Consider the following 18,421-nt stretch of genomic DNA (forward strand, 5'->3'; position numbering starts at 1 on the left):
AACCTCAGTTTACAAATGCGTTGCCGGCCTTTTGGGGTTAGGAATTTAAGGGTCCCACTGACCAAGGGTTGTTGCGGAATAGTGGATTGGGAAGATGGGAAGGGGAGTAACTGGACCTCCGGTAACCTCACTCACAACGTAAGCGTTGTTTCACTTCAGTTTTCTGTGAGGCCGCGGTATCATTCCGGTCGAGCCAGCCCGGTCGTGCCGAAGGCTCTCCCACACTTAAATCTTTATACGGCAAAGGTTTAAAAAGAAACAAAACATATTGGCATTATATTTATTCATGTAAACGAAATACAGGCTCAATCAGGGCTACATTCAGCCAATATGACTTATGGCCCGTTACATTTACTATATTACATAATTCACTTAATAAGAATCACATTTTATATTTCAACTAAATACATCAAAAGTGGGTTGTATGAATGACAATAAAAAATTATACATCAGTAGTAAAACGAGCTTACAAACACGGTCACAGAGTAGTTATAAAAAGAAATGGAGGAGTGAGGGCTTAGTACGAAGTTTGTTTTACGTTTAACGACATCGCAGGCACTCTCTAATTGGTTGGTTCATTCGAGCCGGCCAATCAGAGTGGCGAACGCGCTTTCATTTCCATTTCGTTACACGTAAAACTAACTCGTACTAGTTTTTACATTACGTACATTATATTGATGAAAACTGAGGATCTATTCGGTTACATATAAGATTTTATGATTCCGATATTGCACATGAAAAGGTCCCTAGTCCCTAATGGCATAAGTAGATAGGGTTTGATTTCACTGTTCACAGCTCTTAAGGGTAAGTAGAGACAAATAGTTTTTGCTAGACTAAAATACTCAGCGAGTAACTGATCTTTCTCGCGAGCATAAATATTCAAATAATTATTTTGGTAGATACCTAAATGATTTTCGAATTTTATACCCTCGGTAAATTAGTTCATTTTGTTCCGTAAGTTGTTCACATTTCACAATATGAAAGGAGTAAATTGTTGTTGGAAAAGACAGATAGACAAGAGACATACAGATAGGAATGGAAACTAATTTTATTACTTTTTTTTTCAGTTCATAGAAGTTTACACATATTTTTGCTAACCACTGTATACATTTTTTATGACATATATTACCTATAATTTCAATGTTGCCTCAAAACTAATAATAGTTATTTTCGTTAGCTAACACGTTGTTAATCACAATTAAATTGTAAGTAAATATTGCAAATAAAAAAAATACACTTCAGTCTTTTACGACCAAACAATTATAGACTTGCGCAGCCCGCAATGATAAATATCAAGCAGTTTTATAATAAAAAATAATAATAATACTTGTAAACTTGCAACACCAAAAAGGCTGAACGCATGAGATGGAAATGGCTTCCTACTTGTAAATAGTTTTATTATAGAAACTTTACAATTTAGAGAAAAATGTTTATCAGATTTATTAAATAGTATTTTAATATCTATAAATAATAATAAAAAAAACGACAATATACCGTTGAACACGCACCAATTTAACAACAGACGTCCCGAATACATTTTTTAACGATTAAATACATAATTTGTTTAAATAACATGTCACATTTGTTAGATTTCTATTATAAATTCAATTAATTAATATAAAAATAAAACATCTGTTAGAATATGAGTTAATTTTTTAAATATATTTTTATTTACGTACCACATATTACGAATCCGGGACGCCTATTTCGTTTAAAGAAATAAAAAAAAATCTACTTAAAATTAGAACGAATTACGATCGATACACAAACACAAATTAATTATCTGTGCATAGATATTTAAAATAGTGTTAAAAAGTGCTAAATTATTAATCAAAGTGTAACGTTTTGGATACACAGTAATTATAATAACGTATAAAAACATTTCATGATATTTTTCGCAAATTATAATTTAAATATCAGATTTACATAAATATGATGATGTTTAAGTAAAAAAGAATATTTTATCCATCAGTTAGATTAAAAAGATATTGGACACGTATATTTTCACAACAATACACATTTGAATCGCAATATCACATGACGTCACAGCTAAGTAAACATAGTTATGACGTAGCAAGCCCCCACTGTATAACTCCACTCCACTTTTTTTATAATAAGTAGTAAAACTACTTACAAACAAAACATAATACGTGTCTAATATTTCTTTTTTCTAACTGATGGAAGTAAATACTTGTTTTTTCATCGTCCAACATCGAAATAGGTCGAATTGTTTAGCTTGGGGTTGTAATAAATATATCTTTACCTATAAAATTGCCGTCTCCGCCGTAAAATAACCTTTAACTGTGGTATGTTGCGCACCTCAAGGAGCCATTAGATCACCACAGATGGGGCCGAGTAGGACTGAAGCCTGATCCGGAGTTGACTACCTAGCGGGTTACCGGGGCTCCGGCTCGAAAAGCAACAGTAGGAACGGAGTGGTTTATAGTCAGTAAGAGTCTGACACTCCCTCTCGCCTCGTCCAGGGCGTGGTAGGTTGGAGCGTAGATCTACGCGAGACACAATGTGTTTCCTATTGTGTCTCATATATCGACAGACAAGAGGTTAGAAATGGCAATTTTATAGGTAAAGGTTAATATTTCAGGCTGTGTACATTCAGGAGATTTCAGTATTAATTTATTAATTCCACTACCTCCTAAAATACTTAGAAATTATTGTAAATTAAACGTACAATTAGTATTTAGATTACATTGTGCTCTACGACCTATTCGAATAAGGTCTAATTTCGTTCAACCCAAATATTTAGACACAGCTTGAAATATGTGGTAAAATGAACATGTATGTAATGCATTTTGAATTCTATGATTTATAGTATAAGGTTTGATATCTGTTGCATGGCATTTACCATAATAAAAACTTTAGAATAAGTGGAGATTTGGAGACTAAAATAAATAAAAAAGGATCTGAACTTGATTGGTATCCTTTAGTATCCAGACATTTTGAGATAGAAAAAATAACTTATTGATATTACGTTTCAAATATGATCTCTGTGTGAATGGGATAAGGTTGATTTTTCATCAACATACTGTCTATATTTCGTAATTTTCTGCATTATTTCATTCTAAAGGTAAGCATCCACGGGCCCGCATCGTACGCAACGGATTTTAGTTTGTCTTGTATAGAAACTCATACAACTGCGTCCACTGATCCGTATCGTACGTACCGATGACGTCATATTATGGTATGCGTGCGATGCGTACGATGCGGGCCTGTGGACGCTTACCCCTTAAAAAGGGGTGTCCACTTATTCCAAAGCCCCCAAGCTATATTAGCTGCACAATAGGCGCGGTGCAGCCTCAAAAACCATTAAATTAACAAATAATAATAATAATTTAATTTTCCAATACTTTAATAACATAATTTCGCAATGGACATTCCACTTTACAATAATAAGAATAAAAAAATAAAATAGCATTTTATTCAAAAAGTATAAGTACCTATATGCGATCGCTTACAGTGGAATTTCGTCGTTATAGTTTCAGATATAAGGTTCAAAGTTGTGAAGAGGTCTATCAAGTCTGTATGCTTTGGGCGTAGAAATATAAGATCTTTGTCCTATAGATTATTTACTAATATCAAATCTTGTTTGTATTATAACATTTGGGAAACATATTAAATGTGTTATGACGCACAATGCTGTCTCGCCTGATGGTAAGTGATGATTCGGCCTACGATGGAGCACATTTCCCCATGTGCAACCTGCTCATGTATATGAGTCCCCATCGTGGCTTGAAACTAATCGAGTTACATCAAACAGTTACGATAGTACGCTGTACATGAATAATTAATATTAGACAGCTATCATTGGACGTAGAAGACTAAAAGATACTTCAGCGCCCTCTGGTGTTAACAAAAAAGATAGACCTCTTCACGACTTTTTCAACGACCGCACAGCGCCAAATGTAGCTCTTTACATATGAGCATTATATATAGGAACAAACTGTTTAATAAGCCGACCGAGCCAAAATGCCCTCTATTCGCATATCTACACGCCTTAAACTCCTGCGCAGATGTATCTAGCTTTGTCATGTAGTGATTTCAATTGACTATTTAGTTGAGTAAAGTATTATTGGGCTTTTTTATTTAGAAGTAATATGAATTTTAATGCCTAATGAATAATATCTTGTATTGAACACATTGATATCGGGAATGTGTCCCAATACAATTAATCGCGAATCTTTACAGGCTTTAGTTAGACAGTTAATAAAAACTATTGTCAGAAACCTAGAACAAAATTGAGGTAATATCTATGGCATCACAGTTATAAAAGAAAAAATGAAACTAAACTCTCACTACATGACCGTACCAGCTTCTTACATACAAAAATACATCTGCGGTAAATAAAAAAAAGGAGAAGTACTACATTACAGTCTACTGCCAAGTTGTGTTGCTAGCAACGTTCGTGTTGTTCGACGCGAACGCGTTCGGAAAACTTTGCCCTAAGTTCAAACTGTTAAACTGTTGCGACAAGCCCTGCTGAGGCTGGTTGAAGAACTGATTACTTGGAAACGACTGATTACTTTGGAAAGGCTGATTCTGCAACGGTTGCTGTACCTGTCCAGGGAACGGTTGTTGAAACTGACTGTTCATGGGGAATTGGTTGAATTGTGCAGGCATACCGTTTTGTACGGGCATGTTGCTGTAACCTGCTTGATACACGTTGCCGAAGGCTGGGTAGGCAGGTTGCACCGGCTGCACTGGTGGCACCGGGTTGAATTGGTTCACTAGATTAGTTGCTGGTGTCTGGCTGTATAGGGCTAATATACTGTCCTTTGTTAACTTTGACTTCTCCTTCTCCGTTGGTGCAGCCTGCTTGAAGAAGTTCTCCTCTTCAGTCTTCAGATCGGGTTTCAGGTCTTCTGGCTTCGTCTCCGCTGGTTTCTCCTGAGGTGCTGAGAAGAAGCTTGAGAATATGTCATCGTTGGCTGGTTTCGCGTCAGATTTGGAGCCCGTGTCCAGTCCAAGAAGGTCCGCGGCCCCATTGGAGGCTTTGCTCGCGTCTGATTGGGCAGTGGGTGGTGTGGACCGGCCCAGTTTTGGACTTACTGACGATTTCGGTTTCGGGATGCTGGGAATGACGTCAGACTTCTGAAAAAAAATATATTTAATAGTTAAAAACTATATCTTATAGTAAATACATGACTACAAATGGTACTAGAGTATAATAAGTATGTAATAATACAGGATGACTTACATTATATTTCTTATCACTAGTAGAGGGCGCAGGCAGAGGCCCTAAGCCCGAGGTGGTGGATTTCTTTTTCCGTTTTTGTCTCTCTATTTCTTCGTCAATCTCTTTGTCCCTGAAACATCGTGTTAGGAGAATTATAGCAGTATCAAATTTGAGTTGGGTAGTGTGAATCTGCGACGCAGTAGTGGGCACTATTCCTAGAGACAAACCAAAGGGTTATGGAATACAATTTCACATATACATATGAGACCCAGACCAGGAACAACAATATGTGGTTACATCACAAAGGGTTCCGTGCGGGAATTGAACCCGCGACACGTTGCATGGAAGCCAGATACCTAACCACGGCGCCAACCGTGCAGTCAATTAAGTCTTCAGCTTCATTATCTGAACATAACACCCTTTTTTACGGAAAATTCATCTCCCGCCTTGGACGAGGCGAGTGTGGCGGTCAGACTCTTACTGGCAAAAAACCATCCCGTTTCACTCCTGCTTTTCGGGCCGGAGCCCGAGTAAACCCGCTAGGTAGTCTGTAGCTCCGGATCAGAGCATAACACCTGCAAATAAGTTCTTAGATAATTATATTCCATTTAACCTAAAATAATTTTACTCACCAGTTAACCTTGGGCAGCGCAGGTGGCACCCACTCCTTGGCGATGTATTTCTTCTGTTCGTACTTGGCTCTGATGAAGGCTTCCAGCGAGGAGTCGTTCTGCGGCCTTCGGAACGAGTCGGGCAGGTTCGCCTCGTACACGGCGCGCGCTCGGGAGTTGCCCATTTGTTGAAGAGATACCTGGAGTTGAGAGAAATGATGGTGGTGAATTATTGTGCTATTTTAAGTGACTTATAGTGAAAAAAGTTACACTAATGAAACGTAAGATATTTCTCTACATGTGAAGAGGTAATTTTTAATTAATAATCAACAACCGAATTATATGTATGTTTTAAGGGGGGAATAACATTCTGTAACTTCTTTCGTCTTGGGCGAAGCGAGAGAAGTGTCAGACTATTACTGAGTAAAAACCACCCCGTTCCTACTCCTGATTTTCGAGCCGGAGTCCCGGTAAGCCTGCTACGCTATGAATGTTAGGGTTATATCAACTTAAACTATTTCAAGAGTTAGATGACAACGATCAATAGATTTATAGATTATATTTCAGCCATGATCGTCCCATTGCAGGGCAAAGGCCTCCCTACCCTCTTTTACTTTAGGTGCTTTTCAATAAGATAGTATACACCAGATTCTAGTGTACATCAATGTTGTTAGGTAGCTTAGTGACTAGATGCTAGCATACAACATTTACTAAAGCAAAAATAAAGTGTGATTTAGACGATACAATTTTCTTGTACATTCAAGTGCAATTATTGAATGCAATAAATTACGTGCGTTAATTGCCCTTCAAGAATTGTACGCAACTATTTACACGTGGATACAAATTAAAAGTAAAAAAATTAAACGCAATTATTGAAAACAAGTCTTGACAAAAATAGTTGCAAATGTCTTCTGTTTAGACCAATACAATAATGTTTAGGAGATTATTGCTTTCAAGTTTTGACTTGTCTAAAAAGAGAGTTGTATGTGCGTGTACCATTCATTGGCGGGTTGCTTCAAGTATTGCACGTATTTGCGTTGTCAAATTTTTTATTCAAGTCTTGGAAGGTTTTGTAAAGAGTCTGTATACCCCACTGAGAGACGTCAACGTCATACAAGCAACTGTCACCCGCACCATGCTACAGCGCAAATACTTATAAAAAAGATGAGTCAAAAAGTGTTAAAATTTGGCTCTACTGACTTAATAAAGTTTATTGACATTTATCGCAGTCATGAGTGTTTGTGGGACACTGAAAATGTGAATTACAAGAACCGTGATGCACGTAGTGCTGCACTTGTAGCATTTGCACAAGAATTTGGAGTTGACGGTTTGGAACCTAAGGAAATTACAAACAAGATAAAAAACTTAAGAACGCAGTATAATGCGGAAAGGAAAAAGATAAAACATTCAATGAGCACTGGCTCCGGTACTGCTGATATTTACAAGTCCAAAATCTCTTGGTATAATTTAATGGATTCTTTTTTAAGGAAAACTTCTGAACACAGAGAAACAACATCAAATATGGTAAGTATGTATTTATGTAAATTTTCTAAAGTACAGTCAAGTGCATAATATTATAAATGTGAAACTTTCTTTTCATTAAAAAATGGCACTGTCTTGCCAAGGTACAGCACCATCATTGTTAAAGTAATGACAATAATTATCACGGATTCTTATAGCTTCCCTTGTACTATTCCTGTTGTTCTGTGATATTATATTTTCAAAAGCTCCGCCTGAAGCATTTTGTCTCCAAGTACCAAGACGAAGACCACTTCTTTGACATTCTTCGTCCATAAAACCTGGTGGGGTGTAAGACGCAGGTGAAGTTTTCCTAAGCCAGTTGTGTAAAGCACATGATGTTTTCACTATGACATCGACCTTGTCTATACTTGTAGTGATTGGCTTTTCGAAAATTCGAAATCGGGATGTTAAAACTCCAAAAGCATTTTCAACGATTCTCCTACATCTACACAATCTGTAGTTATAGATTTTTTGTTCTCTACTTAAATCGTTACGGCGAGGATATGGTTTCATCAAATAAGGTTTTAAAGGAAACGCTTCATCTCCGACAAGTACTGCATTACTTGGCAAATTTAGGGTATTCTCTTCAATAGCCTTCTTTAAAGTACAAATATTAAATATTCCACCATCAGAGTTTCTACCTTTTGCTCCCACGTCAATGTATGTGAAACAATAGTCGTGATCAACACAAGCTAGTAACACAATACTAAATGTACTTTTATAATTAAAAAAGTCTGATCCTGTGCCAGGGGGACATTTTACGTTTATATGCTTTCCATCAATGGCACCAACGCAGTTGAAAATTCCATCTTATAAAAAAGCCCCTTATTATTTTATTCCATTCCTCTTCAGATCTTGGCACCTGTAAAATAATGAAATAAGTGTATGTTTTCAGAATGATACGTCCCTGGCATCGCAAGAAGTAGTTTTTGAATATTTTGAAAATGAAAATACGAAAAATATTGAAAATGTTATAAATTCAAATATACAAGTCGTCGATGATGTGCTTTCGTTTCCAATGCCTAAAAAAACAACTAAAAAAGCAGGTTACATAGAATCGGCCTTAAATAAATTGGACAATATTGAAAAAAGAGCAAGACTTGAAAAAAAAGATGATGATTTGGACAATTTTGGAAAATATGTTGCGTCTTCATTGCGAATTTTGAATACCGAAAATAGCATACATGCTCAAGACGAAATACAAGCAATATTATCAAAATATAAACTGCAAGATCTTAGAGAAAAAGAACGACAAAACTCTACTCCAATGCCAGAATCCCCGTATTCGAAACAAGGCAGCGAAGACACATGGTTGAACATGTAATTTTTTCCATTTTAATTAAATTCCGTAGTTTATATTTTGATAAAAAATAAATATTCTTTATTTTTCGCTCTGAGCATAAATAGTAACTAACAATTTCAAATTATTTAGCTGAAAATATATGATTCTATTATAAAAACTGTTTTATTTCGAACTCACCTTTATAAAATCTTCTAATACAGAGTAAATAGCTTCAAGAACTTCGACCAAGAATGTACTTATAGTACACCTAGGTACTCTAAATAATTGTGACAGTGTACCAAACGAATCTCCAGTTGCCAAATATTTTAATACTATTTCTAGTTTTGTTCGAGCAGGAATAGCATTACGCATTGTTGTATTTTGCCTTTGTATAGAAGGACCAATTTTATCTAATAAATAATAAAACTGGGTTCTATTGACACGAAACATGTTCTTAAAGTCATCTTCATTTTCTATTTGTAATTCTATACAAAGATTGTTAGACGCTCCAAGAACTCCTCTTCTTGCTATCCATTTTTTGATCCAACACCTCTTTTTACGACGATTTCTCAATATTTCTTGTCTTAGAAGAGCAGCAACGATTATCACACCTTCACTTACTGCACTCATGTTGGCAAATGAAGAAAAAACTAATTGAATGCAAGAATCGACTAAGAAATTTTTGTATGTGCTGTTTACACCAAGAAAATTTTGGCAAGCAAAACTTGTGCAAAAGGTCAAAATGTTACGTACTGTTTAGACCATGCAGGTCAATTATTGCTTCAATTTTATTGTATGCAACAGGCAAAAAACTTGCATCATGTAAATGGCGCTTAAAACACTACATACAATAAATATTTAAACAAAAGCCTGCTGCCTGAGTCCATTGACGTAGCTTCGTACTTTTCGTAAGGTTTTACTACTAAACCTTTCTTCATTGCTAGCAGTCACGCGACCCACGAAACTAAAATACTATACAACTGAAATACAGCCAGCATATCATCGTATACTAATCTGAGAACTTTTGTAACCGATTTTGAACCTTATCGTTCAAGTTAGAAAGTTGAAAATGTATTTTAAATAGATGAGGGCAGGCGGCATATCATCGTATACTAATCTGAGAACTTTTTGTAACCGATTTCGAACCTTATCGTTCAAGTAAGAAAGTTGAAAATGTATTTAAAATAGATGAGGGTAGCTTGATGCGCTGCTTGTAGGTACTTAAGAACGTTTTTAATCATTTCACAAGAAAAAAATTTATATGGCGATAAGAAAATATTTAGTACCTTTTGTTGAAGTTGCTTTTTATTTCTAAAAGCAGGAAGGTTTTGTAGTGTTCTCTTTTGTACCCTCTATTTTCATATTATATTTTGTGTTTTATAAGTAGTATTTAAAAATGTAGTATATTTGAGCCGATTCCTATAAAAAGATAAAAGTGGTGACCTCATCAACACTTTTATTTTCATAATATTATATGTATTCTTAGAATTTCCTCTTTGCTTTCAATTGTTCACCTGTATATAAATAGAGTTATTTCTATATTATAACAATATTCTTTATTTTATAACATTTTTCCGCAATTGTATATTGTTAATGTTCCAAGTTATTTTTCCTGCAATTTGCAGTGATTGATATAAATAAATTATGCGAAATCCAGACGGCGAAAAGAAAAGCGGCTGGTGTTGTCGGTAAAGTTACCATATGTTACCCTGGCTCGAAGCAAGAGTAAGAACAGGGTGGTATTTATTCAGAAAGAGTCTGAGACTCCCTATCGCTTCACGAAGGCGGGCAGGCGTCATTATAGATGGTTATATTCAAAATAATCGTACGAAAAAGCGTGTCGCTTTTTTGCTCGACTTGGCGGAGGGCAATGCCCTACCTCTGGATGTAAAACTCCCACGAAAGAGTGTATGAGTCTTTCTCTTACTTTCTCTCTCTGTCTAAAGGTACTTACAACTTGTTCAGGTGTCCATGAGTCGAGGTTGACACTCTTCACCTTGGAGATGTGGACCCCGAGGTTGCGGTGGATGCCCGCGCACCTGATGCACAGGAATATGCCCAAGTTCCATGACGCCCAGCGCGGACCTGGAGATAAATAGAATATATATTTTTTTTTATGAAACATGCCGGTAATCGAGCAGACTTATTACCTGATGGTAAGCAATCGCCGCCGCCCATGGACATTTGAAACACCAGAGGCTTTACTAGTGCGTTACCGGCTTTTTGGGAGTTAGGAATTTAAGGGTTGTTGTTCGGGAATGGGGATGGGGAAGATATTATGAAGTTTCTATACAAAAATCTCTGATTGCAAAATATGGCTAGGTTTCCTTTCATCTGGGTAGTGAGTTTCGGATGCCCGATCATCATATTCGGAAATGATAACTAAATAAAACAGTTCCCTGTATGATCCTTAAAGCATTTGTGATAGCTTTAGTGTTGCAAATGAACGTAGGTTTCGGAATCCACTAGTAGTATAAAAATGTGTCAATCAAGTCAATCTTTAATTTATAAGATAACAGTCTTAGATAAAGCGAATCAAAATTTAAGAGTGGTAACAAATACGTATAAAATGTACCTGGAAGTGACGTCACACGACATTTCAAATCAATTATAATATCTTAGAAAGTATTCGTTTCCGTAAGAAAATAAAAAATACATGTCTAATATTTTAAAATAATGTACAAGACGGAGATTAAAATAAAAATTATTAACCCTATTGACTGATTTAAAGAGAATATTTAAGGTTTCATGTTTAAACAATGCCACTACACCAGGGTTTCCCACTGCGTGCAGTATGTGTGTGTCTGTTTTATCAAATCAAGATTGTTTAACATTGATTGTTACACAATTATGAAACATCGATCACATCACGGATCAATGTTTCACTTCAGCGGAATGCGGACGGAAATCGATATTTGCTGATACAACTACCAATTTTATTCAATTATGATGATTGACAACTTACAATATTTGGGCAATGTCCAGCATTACATACATAATAATATATAACCACACGCCTGACTACCATGAAAGTAGACAGAGACAGTGGAACGCCAATTGCTACGAATGTTACATAGTTATGCCCGGCATTATTAGATATTTTTTTTAATTTATAGCACTACTAAATCGTTTCTTATTTTTAACAAGTTAATACATTAGACGCAGAATCAAACAACGATGGCTGACGCTATCGGAGGATTGGCCTTTAAGAATTTTTCGTCGGCTCAAAGTCTTAAGAATGAATGTAGAAATACGAGTATACATATACAGTATACCTGAGTTTGTTTCGGCATTTCTTCTCAGAGTAGTACGTTAGGAAATGCCGAGCACATGTAGATTTTTTTATACAATATTTTTGATGTGTAAACATGCTCTTTTGTATCCTATTTACAAAAATACATTCATTGTTTCATTGTTTCAGTAAGCAATTTAAAAAATACGGTAAAATATATACATATTTACAAGCATCACAGAAACAGACAAAGAGTTATTAATAAAAATAATTATTAAACTTGTCTTCTTAGCATATAGTGCCAACTCCTAATTATGAAATTCATTACAATTTCAAGTATGTATTATGTACCATTTCCATACTGCAAATAACGCAGCGGATAGGCTCACACAATTACCAGTTTCCTGTTGACCATAATTTGCAATTAATGCAAGGTCTTCATTAACTAATTGCTATTTTAAAATTAATTTTTAGAACTGTAAATAATACGAAAATATAGTTGACTAGCTTCCGCCAGCAGCTTCACCCTCGTTCCTGTATCCTATCACCCAAGTCAGCTCATACCCTGTCTGTACACTAATTTCATAAAAAATCCAAAGTAATAGTTTCCGTAAGAAAAAATAAAAAATACGTGTCTAATATTCTCAAATTATCTTTTTCAAGAAGGACATCCAATGCTAAAATAATAATCACTTAGTTTCTAGAAATTAATATTTTGGTAAATTATCATTGACCGTGATATTAGAATGTTTATTGAAGATAACTGTAATCAAATTATGTTTCTGATAAACATTTCTATGTTGGACATTTACCATTAACAGCCCTGTCATTGAGATAAGTAGATAATGAAGAAGAATTAGTGGGTGGGTAAACCTTTCTTGTACATGATAAGTGGTGGCAGCCATACTAGCCCCTAGCGGGTTTATTGGGGCTCCCGCTCCAGGGTGGTTTTTAATCAGTAAGTCTGAAATTCCCTCCCACCTCGCCCAAGGCGGAAGAATAAAAAAAATTAACATGAAGCAACACACTATATTTATACTGCCACAGTTAATACTATAGATAGGAAAGTGTGTTTGTGTATTTATCCTTTCTACACATCTCAACAGAGCAAGTTCATGACATGATTTTCCGTGTGAAGTTTGTTGGGAGGCTGGAGAGTGATATGGGCTACATTTTGTCTCTTTCTAATCCTCCACTGTCCTGAAATGCGGGGTGGAAGTTTGAATGGAACATTCCGCAATTTACAAGATAGTCTAAAAATTGATATTTTTATTTGGAAATCTGCCCTTCGAAAATCCTTTAAAAAGGCGTGTGGAAAGCCATAGGCGGAAAACTTGGGTTTCGGCTCTTGATTTACTTAAAGCTTCTTATCTAAACTTAAAAATGTATATTTCAAACTTAAAACTTGTAGAGCAATAAATGAGGAGAGTCAAGTATCATCACATTGTTCTTAAGCCATACCAGAGCTGATGTAACACAAATATAATGGTCACTGGCCTCCATAGCACTATTGTAATGCATTCAATGATATTATGTCACTCATTATAAACTCAACATGCATTCTAACATTACAATGCAAATAACAACACTTCATGTCCATTAGAAGATCTGTTACAGATAAATAAAGAATAATTAAATGAAAAGGAAGAATCATGAAATACCTTAGCAATGAATTAGCAGATAATTAAAAAATTAAATATCATAGATAATATAGAATGTAGGAAGACTTTTTTTTATTGATAAAAACCTTGTTTGATGATAGGAATGCTATTGACCTGGAAATGCTTATCATTAATTTGACAAGTCTTAGAAAGTGATTAGATTAAGAAATCATGGCATTGATACCTTAAAAAGCATGAGAAATCTTTCATTATAGATTTTATGATGAACTCTCATTGTTTATTATAGCTATTGAGTTTTGAAACAAATTTTTTTATGTATAGAACTCTGATTTTATGTTTAATTACCTCTTTAAGATCTTAATAAAAGTATTATATGCACACACACAGTAAATATTATCTAGCAATCATAAAATTTTAAGTACTAATATAACATACTATAACAAAAGCACATTTTTTATGTGTCTGACATCACACAATCAGCTGATTTGTTCAACAAAATAAAGTTGGGTTTTTTGCACTAGAGGCAGAATGACAGCTTACATTGGTCTTAAAAAACACATCAAACATATCTATGGAGATTTGTTATAAGGACTCATGGTGGATTTATTGAATTTTTGTGATACTGGATAGTGGTATTAGGGTATAGGCTTGGCTAATTAGGAATTCAGGTAACACTGGCAGCTGTCAGTGAGAAATTTTGTTCCATTTTGAACACATTCCAATGAATCATTCAACCAAGAAGGAATTCTTTGTCAAACATTTGTTTGCTTAATTATTTCACGTTCCTTACAATTACCAACTATGTGAGGGTACAGAAATAATAGAAATGTATGCTCCAGAACGATAGCAAGACAGTTATTACGAGATAACGTGAGTCATTTGAATAATTTCGATGTTTTAAAATTGAGTTCAAGGACCTCAATTACAAACGCGAAATTTGCGCAAGTTATGAGGAAACAGTAATTTGAAAACTATATTACCCAATTCTACAAACATTTATGAAGCTCAATCAGAAAAATGAACAAACAAAATAAGAAAAAATCCGCGTACCTTTAGCATCGCAGTCAACACAATATTTATTGTCTTCATCCTTCAACATTTGCATCAATATGTTCTGACATCTGTCCTGGATCTGTTTGGCTCGATCTTTTTCACTTTTAGAAGACATTTCTTTGAAATATTATAGGCAAACGATATCAAATTCAATGAAAATGGGTGGAATGCTTGTTTGTTGAAGGAAAGAGAAACCATAGAGCTAATATGACAGTAAATTTGATGAGTTGTGTTGTCATTTACTCTATGATTTTTGACGGCAATAAAAATCCTTGCACGCAGTTATTCTTTCAAAAAACAATAAAATATTAATTAAATCTGCTATTTCTCACTTTATTTTACTTGTATAGTGGATATCGTTACTAAATTAGGTTTGAATTTAAAGAAAATGTTAGAGTTTTATTGAAATTAAAATTTAAATCAGAAATAGTCTCTATACAGTTTCCGAACGCACCTGTCCCTCAGTAATCTGGGTTTCTAGCTTTACTATCTTCTCCTCTAATTATGGGATAAGTAATGCTGCAGGATTTTCTGTAAACATTATGTCTTCAGATGGCAGGTTATTTAATCTATTTATTTAAAACACTCTAAAATTATATTTTTAAACATTACTTATAAAAATAAAAAACAAAATAACATTTAAAAATATAAAAATAGGAGCCAACCAGTAGCGGGAGCATGGTCCAAGCTACCGGTGGTTAGGGCTCCAAAGACAGAAACCTCCTCACAATACGTGCCGTTTCGAGGAGTACTGCCTTCTGCATCAGGCCCTTGATCCATCCGCCCAACCCCAGCCTTCTAAGGTGGTTGTCGAGGCTGTTGGGTATTAAACCGTTGGCCGACACGACTATCGGCACAACGATAGCCGAATCCACATTCCACATGTCGACAACCTCGTGAGCCAAGTCAAGATATTTTATTTGTTTATCTTTTTCAGCTTTCACGAGGTTCTCGTCATGAGGGATGGTGATATCGATTATCATCGTGGGGCGCGCTTGTCGGTCTATCACCACTATATCAGGTTTGTTGGCTACAATAGTCCTGTCAGTGATGATAGATCGATCCCAGTACAACGTGATATGGCCGTTTTCGAGAACTGGATCGGGCGCATACTTGTAGTATGGAACCTCAAACTCAACAAGTTGGTAGTGCAAAGCAAGTTGCTGGTGGATAATCTTGGCCACCTGATTATGTCTATGCAAATATTCACCATTAGCCAAACGACCACAACCAGAAATTATATGTCTTATGGATTCACCAGGACTATGACATGCCCGACATATGTCAACGGTCCCATCCTTAATAATATATTTCCGGTAGTTATTCGTAAGGATAACTTCGTCCATAATTGCACAGACAAATCCTTCAGTTTCTCCAAAGAGATTACTGAATCGTAGCCAAGATACGGACGCCAGAAAATCTACACTGGGTCCATGAAGGGCCCGGAAGAAGCGTCCATGGAGCTCCTTGCTATGCCATACCTCCTTGCGGTCATTGACGCTTAGTACCACAGGTTTGCGCCAGTTCTCTTTTGCTAAAGATAGTGGAGTGAATCCATTGTCCACTGCCGCTACTTCTCGATGCATACCCTCGTTTACTTTCAGGAAATATTCCCTGAGGTTGCACACCTCACGGTTATGAAGGGTCTTAGCATTTAACAAGCCTCGACCCCCACACTTCCGTGGGATGTACAACCTCATGATCGATGAACGAGGGTGATGCATACGATTTGCAGTCAGCAGTGTTCGGACTCGCCTATCCAGAGTGTCAAGTTCAGTCTGAGTCCACTTGAGTATACCAAAAGAATACATTAGAACCGGCATGACCCAACCGTTATAGGCTCGCACCTTGTTTCCGCCTGATAATGAACTTTTCAGCACTTTATTCAGGCGGCCAAAGAAGCGTTCCCGTAACGATTGTTTCATGTCCGGTCCATTAATGCCTAATCCCTCTGACATACCCAGGTACTTGTAAGTATCATTTGCGGAGAGCGCTCTTAGTTTTGTGTAATCTGAGAGTTCTAGACCCTAGTTCTAGTTTGTGTAATCTATTTATCATTAAATCATAAGTAATATCCAAACAAAATAAAATACACTAATGGCAGAGCATAACATCCTTCTAGCATGTTATGACGATTTACGCACGAAATGCTATTACTTCAAAATAAGAATTATCTACACATGTTGAAACCAGAAAAACCAGTGAATTAATGATGAAAATGAACGATATTTGCCAACTTATTTTTAAAGTTAGGGAAGGGGTTAATTTAACTTTACCTATAGGGACAAACGATTTCATTTATTGGTAACACTGACAGTAATTTATTGTCAAACTTTCGAACTGGCAGCTGGCAGTAAATTGTCAAAAATTGCAAATTTTGCTTTGTTTTGAATACATACGTGCACTTATTCAAGATTTATTTTCTATTATTAAATCGTAATTATTGTGTAAATTAATAATATACTAGATAAGTAAATTTTCCAAGATCTCAGAGCTTTTAGGGTGATAATCTCCTAGACGAATAAATCAGGAAATGTGTTAGACTGAATAGTACTTGTAAATATAAAATTACACAATGGGAAATCAGCTTGTGGGGGTTGCACCGTCGCAGATTTATCCTGTAGAACATTACCTGAGTGACCATGTGGACCTATCGTTCGACCAGAGGTATGAATCAATTTCTGTAGCAGTTATCAATATAACATTGATATGTAGGTACTCTGATAAAAACTACTTGATGGCGTTGTTAAATAAGTTCAAAAGTTAAATTTACGCCTTGGCATCGACCCTTCTTTGTTTATTTTTTCTTCTTAGTTTTCTAAAAGTTATGAAAAAGAGCATCTTTTGTTTAAAAATGCCATATTGTTAGCTATGCTAGAGAAGGGTTGCAAGAAATACACAATAAAATTTTATCCCTTAATTAAACAATGTAGACAATAATTAACTTCATAGTAACAGAACTTATGCAATAAGAAATACTAATTTGAGAAAGGGATGCACCTAAACTAACAGATTGGATCCACTCTTTGAAAATCAAATAATGTCTAACTTGTCACAACTACCCACACACAAAATTGTTGTTGAAACTAGAAAACTTTTATCTTAATTTTTTTTATTAGTAGATGTACAAAACGCTTTGTAATCAATCAATTAACAATGAGATAATACATGCATGTCAATGTAACAACAATTAAAATCATCCATAGAAAGTATACACATACATTATGCAAATAAATCATGAATCTCTTTTCCTTCTTTCCAGCCTCGGTTCTACCCGGTTCTTGAAGGTAGCTCGTGCTAGATCCCGTGAGGGACTTGTGGTTGTAAAGGTGTTTGCGGTTCACGATCCTTCGCTCCCGTTAGCAGAGCATAAGGAGCGGATCCTGAAGATAAAAGAGCAGCTAGCTTCTGCGTTCAACTGTCTGCCGTACCAAAGAGTTATTGTAAGTTTTTAATATAACTACTAAGGGGCTGTTTCACAATGTTATGTTGATAGCCACTATCCTAGACAGACATTCATGGGGACGTGCTGGACTTCAGTGTTCCGTTGTTTCCATGGTTGTATTTACTGTAGATCCTGGCTTACAAGAGTTGCAACAGTATGGGAGGTTGTGTCGGGCTTGTCCTACTAAACAGCCACTATGTACCAAAGAGATTATCACCCGTATTCACAAACGATACTATGCGGTCTCTTAGTGCGCGCGAGCGCACAGGGCCCCTAAATCTAATTCATAAACAATACTTGAGTGACAGCTGGTACTATGCGTCCTTCAAAATGAACGCACAGCTAAAGTAGCCTGCCAGCTGTTTTAAGCAACGCATAGCCATTGTCAATGGCAATAGATGTCACAAGGTTTATTTCTTGTTAGAGAAATATAAGTATTTTTCGGACAGACAGACAGTTGTGTT

General features: G+C 35.8%; 2 protein-coding genes across 4 annotated transcripts in view; one reads left to right on the forward strand and one right to left on the reverse strand.

Annotated features, from left to right (window-relative positions):
• Positions 1–266: 266 nt before the first annotated feature.
• Positions 267–14,721, reverse strand: LOC118277361 (stromal membrane-associated protein 1). Its single transcript, XM_035596122.2, has 5 exons — positions 14,510–14,721; positions 10,560–10,690; positions 5,824–6,002; positions 5,213–5,321; positions 267–5,106 (listed from the first exon to the last, which is right to left on the reverse strand). The coding sequence occupies exons 1-5, from the start codon at positions 14,625–14,627 to the stop codon at positions 4,390–4,392; spliced, it is 1,254 nt and encodes a 417-aa protein (XP_035452015.1). The 5' UTR covers positions 14,628–14,721; the 3' UTR covers positions 267–4,389.
• A 2,129-nt stretch (positions 14,722–16,850) lies between these two features.
• The window catches only part of LOC118277362 (phosphoinositide 3-kinase regulatory subunit 4), a 69,614-nt gene continuing 68,043 nt past the window's right edge, over positions 16,851–18,421 (forward strand). For all 3 annotated transcript variants that reach the window (XM_050696420.1, XM_035596123.2, XM_035596124.2), the window contains exons 1-2: positions 16,851–17,179; positions 17,775–17,955. In XM_050696420.1, coding sequence (XP_050552377.1) covers positions 17,088–17,179; positions 17,775–17,955 — 273 coding nt within the window. In that variant the 5' untranslated portion in view covers positions 16,851–17,087. The remainder of the gene's footprint in view (positions 17,180–17,774; positions 17,956–18,421) is intronic.

Source organism: Spodoptera frugiperda, chromosome 10 (assembly GCF_023101765.2).
Source record: "Spodoptera frugiperda isolate SF20-4 chromosome 10, AGI-APGP_CSIRO_Sfru_2.0, whole genome shotgun sequence".
NCBI classification, from domain to species: Eukaryota; Metazoa; Arthropoda; class Insecta; order Lepidoptera; family Noctuidae; genus Spodoptera; species Spodoptera frugiperda.

Excerpts from the sequence above, each read along its gene's own strand:
- LOC118277361 (XM_035596122.2), bottom strand. The coding sequence starts at position 14,627 with ATGTCTTCTAAAAGTGAAAAAGATCGAGCCAAACAGATCCAGGACAGA. Across the intron at positions 10,691-14,509 it reads TGTTGACTGCGATGCTAAAG|GTCCGCGCTGGGCGTCATGG; the intron begins GTACGCGGATTT and ends ATTTATCTCCAG. Across the intron at positions 6,003-10,559 it reads CATGGACACCTGAACAAGTT|GTATCTCTTCAACAAATGGG; the intron begins GTAAGTACCTTT and ends TCTCAACTCCAG.